The sequence below is a fragment of the Marmota monax genome, unplaced genomic scaffold (genome assembly GCF_021218885.2).
Source record: "Marmota monax isolate L192 unplaced genomic scaffold, Marmota_monax_Labrador192_F-V1.1 WCK01_AAM20220418_F8-fsc00611, whole genome shotgun sequence".
NCBI lineage: Eukaryota > Metazoa > Chordata > Mammalia > Rodentia > Sciuridae > Marmota > Marmota monax.
The window spans coordinates 65,546-80,192 of record NW_026695053.1 but is presented as its reverse complement, the minus strand read 5'-3'; the positions used below and the strand labels follow the sequence as shown (position 1 = coordinate 80,192).

Below are 14,647 nucleotides of genomic sequence, written 5' to 3'. Positions count from 1 at the left end.
AGGAATTTAGTAGTAGTTAGTTTTCAGAATTCATGGCAAGTTACAAAAGCTTATGCCCAATATCACCCTAATCATTTAAATAAAATGAAGGAATTAATAAGAGAAACTTTTCTCATTAATGAAAGAAATGCCCCCAGAGCCCATGGTGATTATCCTTCTGAGGTGTAGGTTTGCCAGAACCTGGGTCCTGCCACCAGCAGTTTCCCAGTTAATTGGAGAGATCAAGCATTAGGAGAACAGGTGCTATTAGGAGAAACAAGAGAGACCATATGTTGAGATTTGTAGAAGGCTTAGTGGGCTCCATGGACATCAGAAGTAATGAGGTCTCAGAGTTTGGAGATGGAAGAGAGACAGTATAAGGCATCAAGGAGGATGGTCAGGATTAGGGTCTGGTGGTGGGGAGGTGATAGTGAAGCACAGGATGTGGCACATGAGAGTGAAAGTGGTCAGCTGGTACAGGCATCTGCTGAAGTTGGTTCCTATGGAGATGCCCTCAGGGCAGCTGGACACACCTATTAACAGGGAGGAGGCCAATCTTACTGTGCAAGTGATGCAGGGAACACTGGTGAGTTGGAATGGGGACATTCAAGCAGAGATGTGGAGGGAGCTCTTAATATCCATGAAAATCAGGGATCATAGAGGCTGACCTCTGACAAGTACTTCCCAAATCCTGTGAAGCATGCCTTCTTGGAGTCTAAAGGCAATGGTGACCATTTCTTCTCTCCTGAGCACCCCTGCAGGTTTTAGCCCTCCATCACCTCCAGGATGACATGATCTTCTGAGTAAGTATGTACTGTACTTTTTGGTTTAGCTCATGAAAAGCAAAATAAATACAGGCTCCTCATAACTAATCAAGCAATAGGAAAGAATAGAAGAAAAGAAAAAAATTCTTTGGGGGGAAACAAGAGGGACCAGGCAGGTATGAGGTGAAATGTGTTCATCAACACGAGGAGGCCAACATGGGCCTCTGAGGATTCTGGCTCCTTCAAGTATCTCCCAGTGTGACTCTCACATACCTGAAAATAGTCAGTTCTTCTCAGTACCCATGACAATAGAGCACAAAGCAAAGATGATAATCTCAAATCTGCCACTGTGTGGATGACTAGTATTTAGGCCTGACCTTTTCCTACTCTGCTGAGTGAAGGGAGCTTGAAGCTCTGATTAGTTATTAGAAAAAGCTGAGGTGAGTGTCATAGACTTTGAGTGACTCAGCTCCCAGCATTTCTTTATGGGCAAATGACCCACATTCATACCTTCTTATCACATAAGGATCTGCAGGTAATCCATAGTTATGGTGCTATCCAAAATGTCTAATACAAGACTATCCCTGCTGGAGCTCCTAGGAAAATGGCATCTTCAAGGATAGGCCATGAGTGGTCTGAGTATCTTTTGCATCTGCATTCTGTGTCCATTCATTAGGCCCATCCTGCCTCCAGACAATTTTACCTGTTCCCAATCCACAAAGAGACCCTGTAGTGCCCATTCTAAATCATTACAAGGGCGAGATCTCCACTTATTCCTGGGGGAAGATGAGTATTGAGTCTGAGGTCACTTGAGTCAGTGGCCTCCGAATGACCCAAAACCCTGAATGTGAATGCTGTGGTCACTGAGAAGCAAGGTTGTTGAACTCTTCTCTCTTACCGTCCTGTGCCTGCTCTAGGACCTGGGCCTCTTTGCTCATGTAGACAGCACACAGAGAGCAGGACACAGAAACTGCCCTGTCAGTCTCACAAGGCAGGGACTGAAATTTGCAAGAAGTTGACAGCAGCTCTCCTCAGGCCTCACAGGGAAGCTGACGTCTTAGAAGAAGAATTATTTTGTTTTGAAGAGAAGAGAGTTCCCTGGCTTTTGTTCAAGGCTTCCATTAATAGCTAAGACAAGAATGTGAAAGCAACTCCAATTTCTTCCTCTTCTGCAAAACTCATTGATTTCCAGGAATGTGAAAGCAAAAGGCATGTTGGCCACTAGGGGGGCTCACACTACTTGTCATTGAACATGTGAGTCAGAGAGAGAAGAGGGGGTAGAAACCATGAGAGCAGGACTGGGGCTTCCAGCGACTAGAGAGTCATTGCTCAAATCTCTGGGCAGTGCAGGGCAGTGGCTGTGAGCCTGCTTTTTCTCACATTGCACAGCCCCTGGGTTCTGTTCCCTCCACAGTGAGCGTGGGACTGGCCTAACTTTACTCTCCATTTCTGCTTCTCTTCATCCAGTTTGGAGGGAGACAAGGAAGGGAATTGGAAACTTCTCTGGACTCTCTGAAAGTAACATAATTGCTTTTTCCCCAGCCTCCTGGCATTATGCTTTGATAGGAGACCTCCTCCACTCTTTGGTGGAAATAACATACTTCTTCAGCCAGTGCTTCTGTGCCACTCTGGACTTCTATTCCTTGGTCCCCCTAATCTGTCTAATAAACCCTAGACTCCTATGTAATTAAAATCCCCCCACTACCCCAGCTCAGTCCCTTCTCCCACTGGGATATCTGCTAAAGGGACACAAATCCGTTTCTCTCCTCTTTCATGCACAAATCATCTCCATTATGAAGATGGTAGGGAGAAGTAGGCAGGAAGGGATACATTCAGGTGGCAGGTACGATCCTGCTGATGGCTGCTGTGTGGTGAATTTTGTTCACATATAGGGACCGTGTGGGTTCACATAGATGTCCTTACTGGGGTATGAGAGACAGGCACAGCCCAGACCTGCAGGCCTCATTCCCCCTTCTCATTGTGTGCACATCATGGAACCACCTAGACCTTTTTGACTGAGTTCCTTTTACCTAAGAAGATCCATATCCAGCTTTTATTATTGCAATAAGATGATTGCATTTTATTTTCTGCATGAAAGGAAAAATCAAGAGTAGTGACACTAGTTTCAAAATCCTTCAGCCACACAGGATTGCATAGCTTATTATTAACCTTTGCAGTCTCCGCCTCAAATTTCAGAAAACAGATTCACCTTTTTTTTTTTTTTCTTTTTTTTTTTTTCCGGAAATCAGAGAGTGAAAGGTACTGTGGCCTCTAGGGGCTCATACTACTTGTTGCTGAACAGATGATTCAGAGATACAGGAGTGTGTGGAAACCACTGGGGCAGGACTTGGGCTTCCAGGGAACAGAGAGTCGTATCATGCAAATATTCAGAATGTGCAGGAGCCTTCAGTAGGCAGAAATTGTTCTAAGGCCCCTGTACCAAGATACAGTGTTTGTGCAATGTCTGTGTGAGCCTGCTTTTTCTGTCTGTGCTCAGCCCCTGTGGTCTGACTTCCTCCACAGTGAGCACAGGACTAGCTGAGCTCTTCTCTCTATTCCTCATGCTCTTCACTAGGTTTGGAGGAAGAACTTGCCAGTAGGTATTAGGGGATCAATGAAGAGAACTGGAGAGGTGCCTGGACCAGCAGGATGCAACATTGTCCTTCTCTTTCAACTCTGCATTGACCTTTGCTAGAAGACTGCCTTCTATACCTGGTGGAAATATCCCAGAGTTTTCAGATCTTCTATACTATGCTCAAGATATCCAGTCTCTAATCCCACTCAGAAATTCAATGCATCTAATAAAGAACTCCAGACTCTTAGGAAATTGGAATCTTCCCCACCCCTTCCTTCACAACCTGCTCCCACTGACACACCTACAGCAGGGACTAGAGTGATCTCCCAGCTCTCATTTTAGCTACAAAGTCCTATATTATAGGTTATAGGTGCCAGAGGGGAAGGAAACTACAAAAGGCAGGAAAAGACACACTCAGGTGGGATGATTGCAGTCTTTCTGATGGTTACTGTGTGGTAAATGCTCTTTATATAAAAGAGACAAGGGATTTTCACATAGTCTTCCCATTTGGGCCCTGAGGGATAGAGATAGATCAAACCTAGATGCCGCTTAATCTCCTCCTGCCATTTTCTGAAAATTATGGAGCAACCTGACTCTGTTTTGATTGAGTTCATCTTACTGAGGAAGACCCATGTCCAGATAAACATCTTCTGCTAGTTGGCAGTTTTTTACTCACAGGTGGAATCAAGGATGGCAAAGCCAATTTTAAAACCCCTTAGCCACATCAGTGTTTATAACTCATTATCCACATTTGCAATCTTTCCCCAAAGCTCAGAAAACAGACTCAGTCTCCACCTTGTTACAGTCACAAAACTCCAGCCCTGTGGTCCCTTGCCTTACCATATACTTTCCTATTGATCCTACATTAGAATAAGGAGATGAAATCCACTGAGAAGTCAAAGGCCTGTCTAGGATCAGATGTTCATTCATGCCCCCACTGGGGACTCAGGCCTCTACCTTCTCATCCTTTCTGGTGACTCATTCAGTCTAGCACAGGTTCAAAAACCTCAGTGTAATTTGAACCTGATGATGGGGGAATTTCAGAGCCTGGTACCTAGTGCAGATTCCAAGCAATAGGGAAACTACTAATGTGCTGGGCTGAGCATTCAGGTAGCTACACTGAGCAGGAAGGAGGATGGATGGGGCACCCAGAGGGTGGAAGACAGGGTCCTGTGGACAGTGTATCTTGGTCATGGAGGTCTTATCAATATGTGGTGCTAGAGAGGAGGCTTAGGAGTTGCAGCCACGGGAAGGACTCTCCCAACAGCAAAAATAGCATGTATGAAATGTGGGGCACTCAGGAATGCAATTATCCCAGAAGCTAGGTAGGATGAACCCTGTGGATGGAACAGAAGGTTCAGGGACAGTTAGGTGGTAATCAGACCACCTTTGGTCCATGGACAATGATCAGAGTTTCATACTTTATCTGCTACCCTATCTTGCTCTGGTAATCATGGCATTTTCCCAGTCATGTTAATTAGCAGCATTAATCCCCATGGTTAGACCTGTTAGTGGTAGGCCTGCCCCTCTTAAAGTAGACATTAGCCAGGAAAGTGACAATCAATTATATGGAGTGGCAGAGTGTAAGCTGGTTATAGAGAGTCTTTCCTGAACTGTGAGAAGTCAGAGGTCAAAAAGAATCACAAATTAACAGCCAGGTATTCTGGAGTGGACAAATGCCTTGATCTGTGGGATGATCAGGGGAGCTCCATTGTAGAGAGCGATTATGCACCTGAGTTGAGTGGTATGGGAGTGAGCAAACGAAGCTAGCCAGGGACAACAACCACTAGGAGGAACTTAGCAGTTAGTACCTGCAACTGTCCAATGGGCCTGCCCTTACATCTTCCAGATGTTAACATCTCAGGGGACATGGGCTCCAGGAGGTGAGGAAGAAAGTCTAGGCCCAGAATGTCTTCATCCTGGGCTAAACTTTCATAGCCTCTGGGCAGAGCTAAGACATCCTGGGCTTGGATTTAGGCTAGAATTGAATGGTTTCTACTCCTACTGGAAGGCAAAAGTGGAAACTGAATGGCTGTATCCTGAAAATCAGTTACTTACAGGAATAGAAACTGAAATCTTACTCCACCAATGTTCCCCTCCTTGTGAAGCTGAGGCAGGCAGCCAGACTGAAATCTACAAACAGCCAAGTAGTGAGCAGGGGCAGCACAATAACTCTACTGTGAAGTGAAGAAAGAAAACCCAGGAAGACTGAACTCTCCTTTCTAGCTCCTCTCCTCTTCTTCTCTATTGGTTCTTCCTCAGAATAATTCAGCTCTCCACAAGTGACTTCTGCCTTCTGGAGCCACCTGGGACTGGCAATTGCCTCTGCCTGAGGACAGCAACCTTTCTCAAGGGAGGCAGTGATATCCCAGGAAAACTGCTGACATCTCCTCACAGCCACCCCTCTGAAGCAGGTAAGAGAAGAGATCCTAAATACAGCTTGCTAATAACTCTGCTATTAGAATGGCATTAAAGGTGGATCCTTTACACCAAGGGCAGAAGAGTTTCGGATGAGGCTTACTGCACTCAGGGTGTGTTCATAGCTCCTCTCTGACATCCTTCAGGTGCTACATAGCACTCTAATATATTTTCTTGTGCTTCCAAAACATCCAGTATGGAAGTAATATGCTTCTCTCTTACCTACATATTCCTACTGTTTTGGTTCTTCTGATATGGACCAATTTTTTTTAGGAAGAAGATGGGATATGCCCTCCACATTTTCTAGAGCCTAAGCTGGAAATGTTCCCTGTGAGGTCAGACTCCCAGGATCTGAATTAGCCACAGGCAATATCTGACAGAGCCTGAAATTATGACATCCTATGTTTTCCTTACCTGGATCATTCAGGGAATTAGTATCTGAGGTTGAATTTTGAGCATGATGTATCAGAGTGACCTTTTTGCCTGACTCAATTCAAATATTTTATCTTCATGGAGAAACTAGCTCTGTTGCTGGGCTCCAACTCATTCCTTATAGACTTTTCCTAGAGCATTCTAGGTATAGTACTGTACCCATTGATCCCAGAGAGGTTTGCCACCCTTTTCTGGAATAAATTAGCACATTGATATTTCCTTAGTCTTTCCTGATGATGATGAAATAAACAATAAAACAAGGGTTTGGACCCATATAGGATCTATGTTCAAAAACTACTTGGTGCTTCAGATCCATTCTAGTCCAGTCCACATCTCTTTGATTCCCTTTGATAAGGCTCAGAGTAGTTGAAAGAAGCTTAAACTACATAGAACCCTGCATAGGAAATTCACAAAAAGCCTTCTTTATTTATTTTTTTCAATTAAGTCATAAAATGTATTTTGTGGGTCGCAGCCAACATTAAAGTAGTGGAATAGAATTCAATAAAATACCATTCAACAGAATATAATAGAATAGACTAAAGATAAAAAAAAGTAAATCATGTGACTTGATCTTCATTCAGGTCTTTGCCTGTGATTGAACATGTGTGCACGATTATCACGTGAAATGCATCTCTTACAGTGGATTTAAGTCAGAAGAGTTTAAAGATGCTACTCACAGGGTTTTGTTCTTCTTTTTAAGCCTAGCTGTTTTTCCTCTAATTTAACCTCCTTGTTGGGCTCCCTTTGGAAGCCAGAATAGTCTGCTCCCCTTCCTTAGGTCAGAGGTATAATTTGGGATGGGCCATCGAAGAAAGGAGTATAGTCTATACTCTGATAGACTTTCTGCAAATGCCAATTTTCAGCACTGTGAGCCCCAAAGTCTTAAAGCTGTCCCATACTAACCCTCAATACTGACTCTCCCTGGAGGATCCTGCAACCTCACCCAGAGTTATCCAGGTCTTTCCCTGGTCTCTTTGATACATGGACCTCAGCAGAGCACTGTTTACAAAGGCCCTTGGTACTTGATCTCATCTGGGTCTACTATACAGTTGTGACCAGCATCAGGGTGCAGGGCAATGGACCAGGGAATCAGGCATTGAGGGCAAATAATCTGGATGTTGGGTCCAGAGCTATAGGGTCATAGATACCTTTTCTCACAGAGCACAGCAGTAAGTGCTCAGTTGAGGAGACAGGTTGGAAGTGCCTTACTTAAGTGAGATTTGGTTACATAAATATTCTCAAAAAGTGTAGGAGTAATGCCTACTTCTCCCATCCTTGTTATACAGGTCAATACCTTGTCTCAGCCCCTCCCCATAGGAGAGCAATTGCCAGAGGTGTGTGGGGAACAGGCTTTAGTTCTTCAGGTGACAGATTTAAAGAAGGAGAATTAATTGTCCTGTCAATTAGTAATGAGAGATTTATAAAATATATTTCTTTTCATTAGATAGAAATGGATCAAATATCTAGTAGGTACCAGAGGCATTGGGTAAATAATCTAGAGGAATTATTTTATTGGAAGTGACAAGTATGTATTAGTATGATAATAAGCATGAACTGATACTTCCCAAATCTTCTTTTTTCAATTCCAATTTATCATTATTATTTTATTGTGGGAAAACAGAACCCACTCAATCAGGATTTAAGAACTATATTCACTCTCTTGGGCTTCCATCTCTTAGGTCTTGGGAAGAGGTATGGTGACTTTCAAGGTAGAAAATACTATTGGAGGAGATGATCTACTCTTCATTTCCCTAAGTATTAATGTTCTCTAAAAAGACATTTTTCAGTTGATGAAGGCAGAGTCCAAATAAAGAAAGCCCCACTCTGGTTTCTGGAAGCAGATTTTGCTCTGTGTCATTCCCTGACCTCTGATGAGTCCCGAATCCTGATCATATATCTGTGTGTAAAGGTTGTTCTTTTGTTCTGTCTCATTAATGCCTCTTGAAATCGTCTTCCCTACTTGGTAGGGATTTTTAGGAATTCTCTAGATCCTCTGCTGCTGTAGCACAAAAGCAGCCAGAGACTACGTGTAAGCAAATGGGAATGATTGTATCCCCAGTTTTACTGGTGAACACTGAAGTCTGAATTTCACATATTTTAAATTTGTCACAAAATATTGTTCTTCTTTTGATTTTTTCCCAGTCATTTAAAAATGCAAAGCCTATTCAGGGATATGGTCCATTACCTGTCTTAGTCCATTTTCCATTGCTCTAATGGAGAATATCTGAGATTGGGCAATTTATAAGGAAAAGAGATTTAGTTGGCTCACTGTTCTGTAGTCTGGGAAATTCAAGATCAGATAGCCACATCTGGTGTGCCACTTCTTGTTGGTGGGGAGTCTCTGCAGTCTCAATGAGGTAGAAGACATCACATGGTGGGAGAGACACCTACTTTCAACCAAGTTGAAATACCAGGTTCTTTCACTTGATCTATCAGGAGAGAATTCAAAGTGATATAGATCCATATATAAGGTTTGATCATTTGTAGACCAATCAGGGGGAATGATTCAGGGGATGCTCATTTCTTTCCATCCTTTCTGGATTACTAGCCCCAAAGGATCCCTAACATTAATATTAAGACTTTCTAAGATCCCTAATCTAAGATCTACAGAGCCTGATCCAGGGACAGAAAATTCCTTGCACACAACCTGGAACTCACACAGAATATTTTTTCCCTGGGTTCATGACTGTGGTGAGGTCTGTAATGGACACCTAGTATCTCTCTGATTATTTCATTAGGTACCTCCCTCTCCTAAACCTCCTAGAATAGGCTCCAATTAGTGGGTACACTGTTGGAATTTCCTTTACAATTATATATCAATGATGGTATGATAGGAAGAGACAGAAGCTAATTTCTATTCTCTCCCAAAATTGTTAAAGGTGAATTTAAGTAGTTGTAAATGCAATTGATTGTTATAACCAAATCAGTGTCCTCAAGGGAAGTACCTCAGCATCAATAATCATTATCTCAGGGAGCTAGATTTCTATTAAATATGATTATCTTTGCCAGACAGAAAAATAGAATCACATTCAGAAGTTCAATTTTTGAATCCCTCACACACCTTCTATGTAATTCAAGATTTGTTATTTATTTATAATTCTCTGTTTCTTCAAACATAATCAAGGTTGAAGATTAGGATTTGAGGAAGATTAAATGAGACAAGGCATGAAAAAGACTCAGCACTGACAGATTCACAAATATATCGCTTTCATACTGTGCGATTAAAGTTGGAGGGAGGAAAAAGAACCAGAGGAAGTCTTTATCAGAGACTATAAGACAACCAAAGAGCCTTCACCAAGAGGACTCTAACATACTGTGGATCCTGCTATGAAATATTCACATGAATCCTGGGAGCAGGTAGCATGATTTCCTCAAAGCACAAGTCAGAAAACTGGGATTTTAGGAACTTGTCTATGTTGCAAAGATCTGAGCTGATCCTCAAGGGATTCTCAGATTATTTCATCCATGGGGAAGGTGCATGTAGACCTTGGAGCTAGAAAATCAGCAGCTAGAAGAATATGGAGAGTATTGTTGTGCTGCAGGTAGGGACTACCCCAGGAGAAGAGCAAGGACAGTGGTGTCTTCAGGAAAGTTGTGAAGAGCAAGATACAGCACCATGAAACCTACATGTGTTCATGTTATGAAATTTATCCTACTGAAAGCATAGCAGGCCTTCTGGGACAGAAACCTGACTACACCAGTTGTGAGTACCATATAGGACCTCAGAAGCTTCAGGGGACCCCATTGGTGGGCCAGCTAGGGAGCACCTTATAGGTCAGGAAGATTCTATGAGACACAAAAAAGCAACTCTGCAGCTAAAGAAATGGTCTTGAATTTCAAAAAATTCATATTCATGCACAAAGAGGTGATTAAGTACTTTTAAGAAAAGTACCATAGCAATCACAGATAAATGTAGGATTATGAAAGTCCATCAGCCAAGAAAAGTCTATGTGTTACAATCTTGAGTCGAATCCACTGGATAATTCCAACTAATTGTCTTTATAATCCTGTTCCACAAATGCTTTCAATCTCATTGCAAGAATTAAGCTAATAAGAGAAACATGTTCATATAACGTCTTGAATATGTATATGAATAACACTATCAACAGTTATACATAGAAATATAAAAATTTAAGTGCTGACTTAAAATCAGTAGATTATTCATAAAGTTGTTCTGACTTGTCTGTTGAAGCTGTAGTTATTGGTGAACATCATCCCAGTTTTTTAAGAAACACAATACTGCCAGAAAAAGAAAAAAAATCACTTTTAATAGGATTATTAACAATAATTGAACTGTTCTTGATGAAAAAAGATAACCCCAGGGAGGACTAGCACATTTTTATCAGTGAATTACTCACTATGGAAAGCTGGTCTTACCAGCATTTCCAGTCTCTTCCCACAAAATGGGGCAGAAAAACAATGTGTGCTCCCACCTCAGTGACTTGCCTGACATTCTGCTGCTCAAGTTCATTGGGTCACAGTCCTGATTTGGGGCTAACCATTGACACATAAGCCCCAAACAATCTTAGGAACACCATAATCCCTAAGAATGTGTAAATTTCCTTAATGAATACTTTGCTTGCTCTGTTTGTAATTGAAATTCTTTGCTATCTCTTTTGTTGTATATCTGAAACCCTGGGAATGAGATGTGAACTCTCTTGATTCCTGTGTCACACTGTGTCTAACTCCCTCTATTCTATTTCTGCAGGTGGCTCCACTACTCACAAATATGGCAAAAACCCCCATGTCCTGTTACACTCCATTGTCTACATCCTTCACTTCTGTTGTGTCATACCATTCAGGCTGGAACATTTTAACTGAAGAGATGAGCAGAAATATTGAGAAGTCCTTGAAAGAAGGAAAGCTGTTGGAAGTGGTCTGTGTGTTCAGGAGGACTGTAGAGACAGTGTCCAGAACCCAAGTAAACATTGCTGTGACTGGGGAGTCAGGCAATGGTATGTCATCCTTCATCAATGCATTGCGAGTCCTGGGACATGAGGAGAAGGCCTCAGCTCCCATTGGGGTGGTGACAACCACCCAGACAAGAGGAAGCTATTCTTCTTTCCACTTTCCCAATGTGGTGCTGTGGGACCTGCCTGGCTTGGGGACTACTGCTCAAAGTCTGGAGAGCTATCTGAATGAGATGCAGTTCAGCCAATATGACCTCTTTATCATCATTGCATCTGAGCAGTTCAGCATGAATCATGTAAAGCTTGCCAAAGCCATTGAGGGGATGGGAAAGAGGTTCTATGTTGTCTGGACTAAGCTGGACAGGGATTTCAGCACAAGTGCTCTCTCAAATGAAAAGATATTGCAGAATATACAAGAGAATATCAAGGAAAATCTTCAGAAGGAGGGTGTGTGGGAACCCCCCATATTCCTTGTATCTAACCTTGACCCTTTATTGCATGACTTCCCAAAGCTTAGGAATACATTGAAAATAGACCTCTCTAACATCAGGTGCCATGGTCCCTTAGTCATGCTTTCCCACATTTGTGAGAAGATCATTAATGATAAAGTGAACTCCTTGAAGGGGAGATTATCCACAGAGCATGTGGAAGATATTCTTGGCATCAGGGATGCTGATGACTTGGGGAAGTGTCTGGAAGCCTACCGATTGCTCTTTGGTGTGGATGATGCATCACTTCAGCAGGTGGCTCATAGTATGGGGACATGGGCTTTTGAGTACATGACCATCAGGAAGTCCCAGGATTTGCACACTCTCTGTGGAGGTGACTGGAAAATGAAATTCATGACTTGCTTAATCATGAGGGCATTCCTAACACTTTTTAGATATATACCATTCTTAGGTAATCCTGTCATCCACCACTTCAGATTCATGAGACATAGGCGCATCCTTGAGTTAGTTGCTCAGGACACCAAGAACATCCTGATGAAGATTCTGAAAGAATGTATGCTCTCCACCTGATATCAATTTTGGGAATAGTCTAGCTAGCTGGCTCATTCTTAGGTAGAATTAGCTTGCTTTAGGATACCAAGAGAATCTTTGAAAGGAGTTAAGAAAATCACTTATCTTCCTTTCTCTAATCCTAATATATTCTTCTTTTGAGGAACAAGTATTGTTGAAATCATTAATGAAGTTTCCTGGGTTCAGTATATAGAAATTTTGATAGTAATTGTTAATGGTGATATAGATCTAAATTAATCTGTTTTTCCACTAAAGCCTTAAAGTTAATGAGTGAAAATTGTGGGGTAAGCATTCTACCAGAAACTCCCCAGAATGTAAAAAGTAAATGTATTTTCAGGGGAAATAGAGAAACTGCATACTTGATGTCCAGGGATATGTAGCAATGGAAATGAAATCACATTCTAGGTTATGTGGAAGCAACCAGACTAGTCTTACATGTGTTAATGAAAAAGAAACTCAAGCAAGATCAGAATGCTGGCATCAGAAGAAATTTTTCATATTTTGTATAAAATTAACAACTCAATTTGAAAAACACTTTAATTCAATGAGTCAAACATGGAAATTTTAAGTATAGGTTAAATATTTAAGAGATGTTGAGATGGAATAAACTTTTCTGACACAGAATTTTTGGAGATAAACATGCAGTCCTAAGTTATAATATGAATGAAATGAGACAAATTGAGTTATGTGGTACTCACAGCAAACTATAAAGGTACAATGGTATGAGGATGGCCTTAGGCCTGAGCCTAAGCAACTCCATTTTAAAAACTCCAGTTTGAAACCTGCAGTCTCACCAGACATGCCTAATGGAGCCCTCCAGTATGGCTCTCAGGCACAAATAAGTCATTTCTCCCCACCCTGATAAACTCAAGTGAAGCCTCTGGCAGGCTGTCTTTGCCCAATAAGAGGGAAAAGAGATGAATAAGAGAGAAAGGTGAAAAGATCAGGATGGGGACCACCAGATGAGATGTTTTAACCCCAGGGTAAATGATGTCACTGAGAGATTCAGTGGCAGCAGATAAGGGGTCAAAAGCCCCCAAATTTAGTATAAATAATAGAGCGAGTGAACAGATAATAATGACAATAATTCTCTCACGCTGAGAGCCTGATAAGGACCTGGACTGACATCCCAACACTTTTCTTCATTTGCTGATCCTCTGCATTTTCCTCACCACTCTCAAACTCTACAGCCACATATTGACCCTGGTGAGAGCCACAACTTCTCTCTAGACCCTCTCCTTAGCTGGCTGTCAGCTCCACCCCAGGAGAAGTCTGCCTTTGTTCCTGACTTGGGTGAGTGTGCATCTGCTGGACTTAAAGCCTAAGGTTTGAGACTTTAAATCTGACACTTGAACTTGGCATGCAGAGGGAATGTCTGTCATTATCCTGTCATGATTAAGTGTGTTTGCAGTGCTTAGAATTAATCTAGAATTGTTAGCTGTGAATTGATGATGTCTATTGCAGTGCCTAGCATTAAGAATTATCATTGTCTTGCTTAAGAACCTATAGAATAAAAATTGTATTGAGTGATTTGAGTGAATAAAGCATTTACTAGGGCAGAAGTGCGTGGACATTCTTTATTTCCCCCCCTGGGACTACATAAGTCACACCTTTTGACCACTGTGACAAATGGGGGCTGGAGTTTTAGCTCAGTGGCAGAGTGCTTGCATCGCACACGTGAAACACTGGGTTCGATTTTCAGCACCAAATAAAAATAAATAAACAAAATAAAGATGTGTTCCTCTATAACTAAAAAGAAATTTATAAAAAAGGTACAATAGACTAACATCACTCAGTGAGTTCAGAGTCCATTGTTAGTTGGCACAATGAAGTGGAGAGAAGTGATGGAAACAGGCTTCATCTCAGTATTCATGTCTCCTCAGCCTTCCTTTCTCTCAACTTCCTTTTTAATTACAAGTCTCAGGATAATCTTTTTTAAAGATATATGTTATTCTCATGCAGAAGGCAGTTTGAGTGATTTCATTCTAAATATTTTTCATACATTCTGAAAGTACTGAAGGCAGAAACTATTTTCATTACCACCACTTTCTCTGGTGCAGACATGCTGGGAATATCAATCAGAAGCTTGTCTATCATATGTAGGTAAATGTGGAGGTCTTAGAAAAAGTTTCACTACAATCTCAGTAGAAGGTGAAACACTTTTGCTCCACAGCTCAGAACATCTGTTTCTCACAATCTCCAACTGGTGATGCTAGAAACACAGTGCCAACGTTTATTCTTTTAGATTTCTTGATTCAATTTAATTTTTAGAAGGCATGCTAATTTTCTCTATCACTAAACTCGTGTAAGTTTTTGCCATAAATTTAATAGTGAAAATGGTACTCAGTATGCTGTAATATTGTGCCTTTTTGAGAAGTTGACTATTTGATTGATCCTCTCAACTTTGTAGAAAGAGGGAAAGGAGAAAAAATTCTGAGGTCTGTGAGTCACAAAATATCTCTCTGGTTCAATCCAGTGATAGGGCTTATTTTCATATAAGTTTGCATTTATCTTGCTCCCAGGGTAAGGCCTGGGACTGGAACCTCATCT

At 41.6% G+C, this 14,647-nt stretch overlaps 1 protein-coding gene across 1 annotated transcript; it reads left to right on the top strand.

The window, feature by feature from the left end:
- Positions 1 to 5,415: 5,415 nt before the first annotated feature.
- On the top strand, positions 5,416 to 13,659 carry LOC124081573 (immunity-related GTPase family M protein). The gene is made up of 2 exons (XM_046427795.2): positions 5,416 to 5,732; positions 10,877 to 13,659. Exon 2 carries the CDS (start codon positions 10,898 to 10,900, stop codon positions 12,095 to 12,097), a length of 1,200 nt encoding a protein of 399 aa, XP_046283751.1. The 5' UTR covers positions 5,416 to 5,732; positions 10,877 to 10,897; the 3' UTR covers positions 12,098 to 13,659.
- The last annotated feature ends 988 nt before the right edge of the window (positions 13,660 to 14,647 follow it).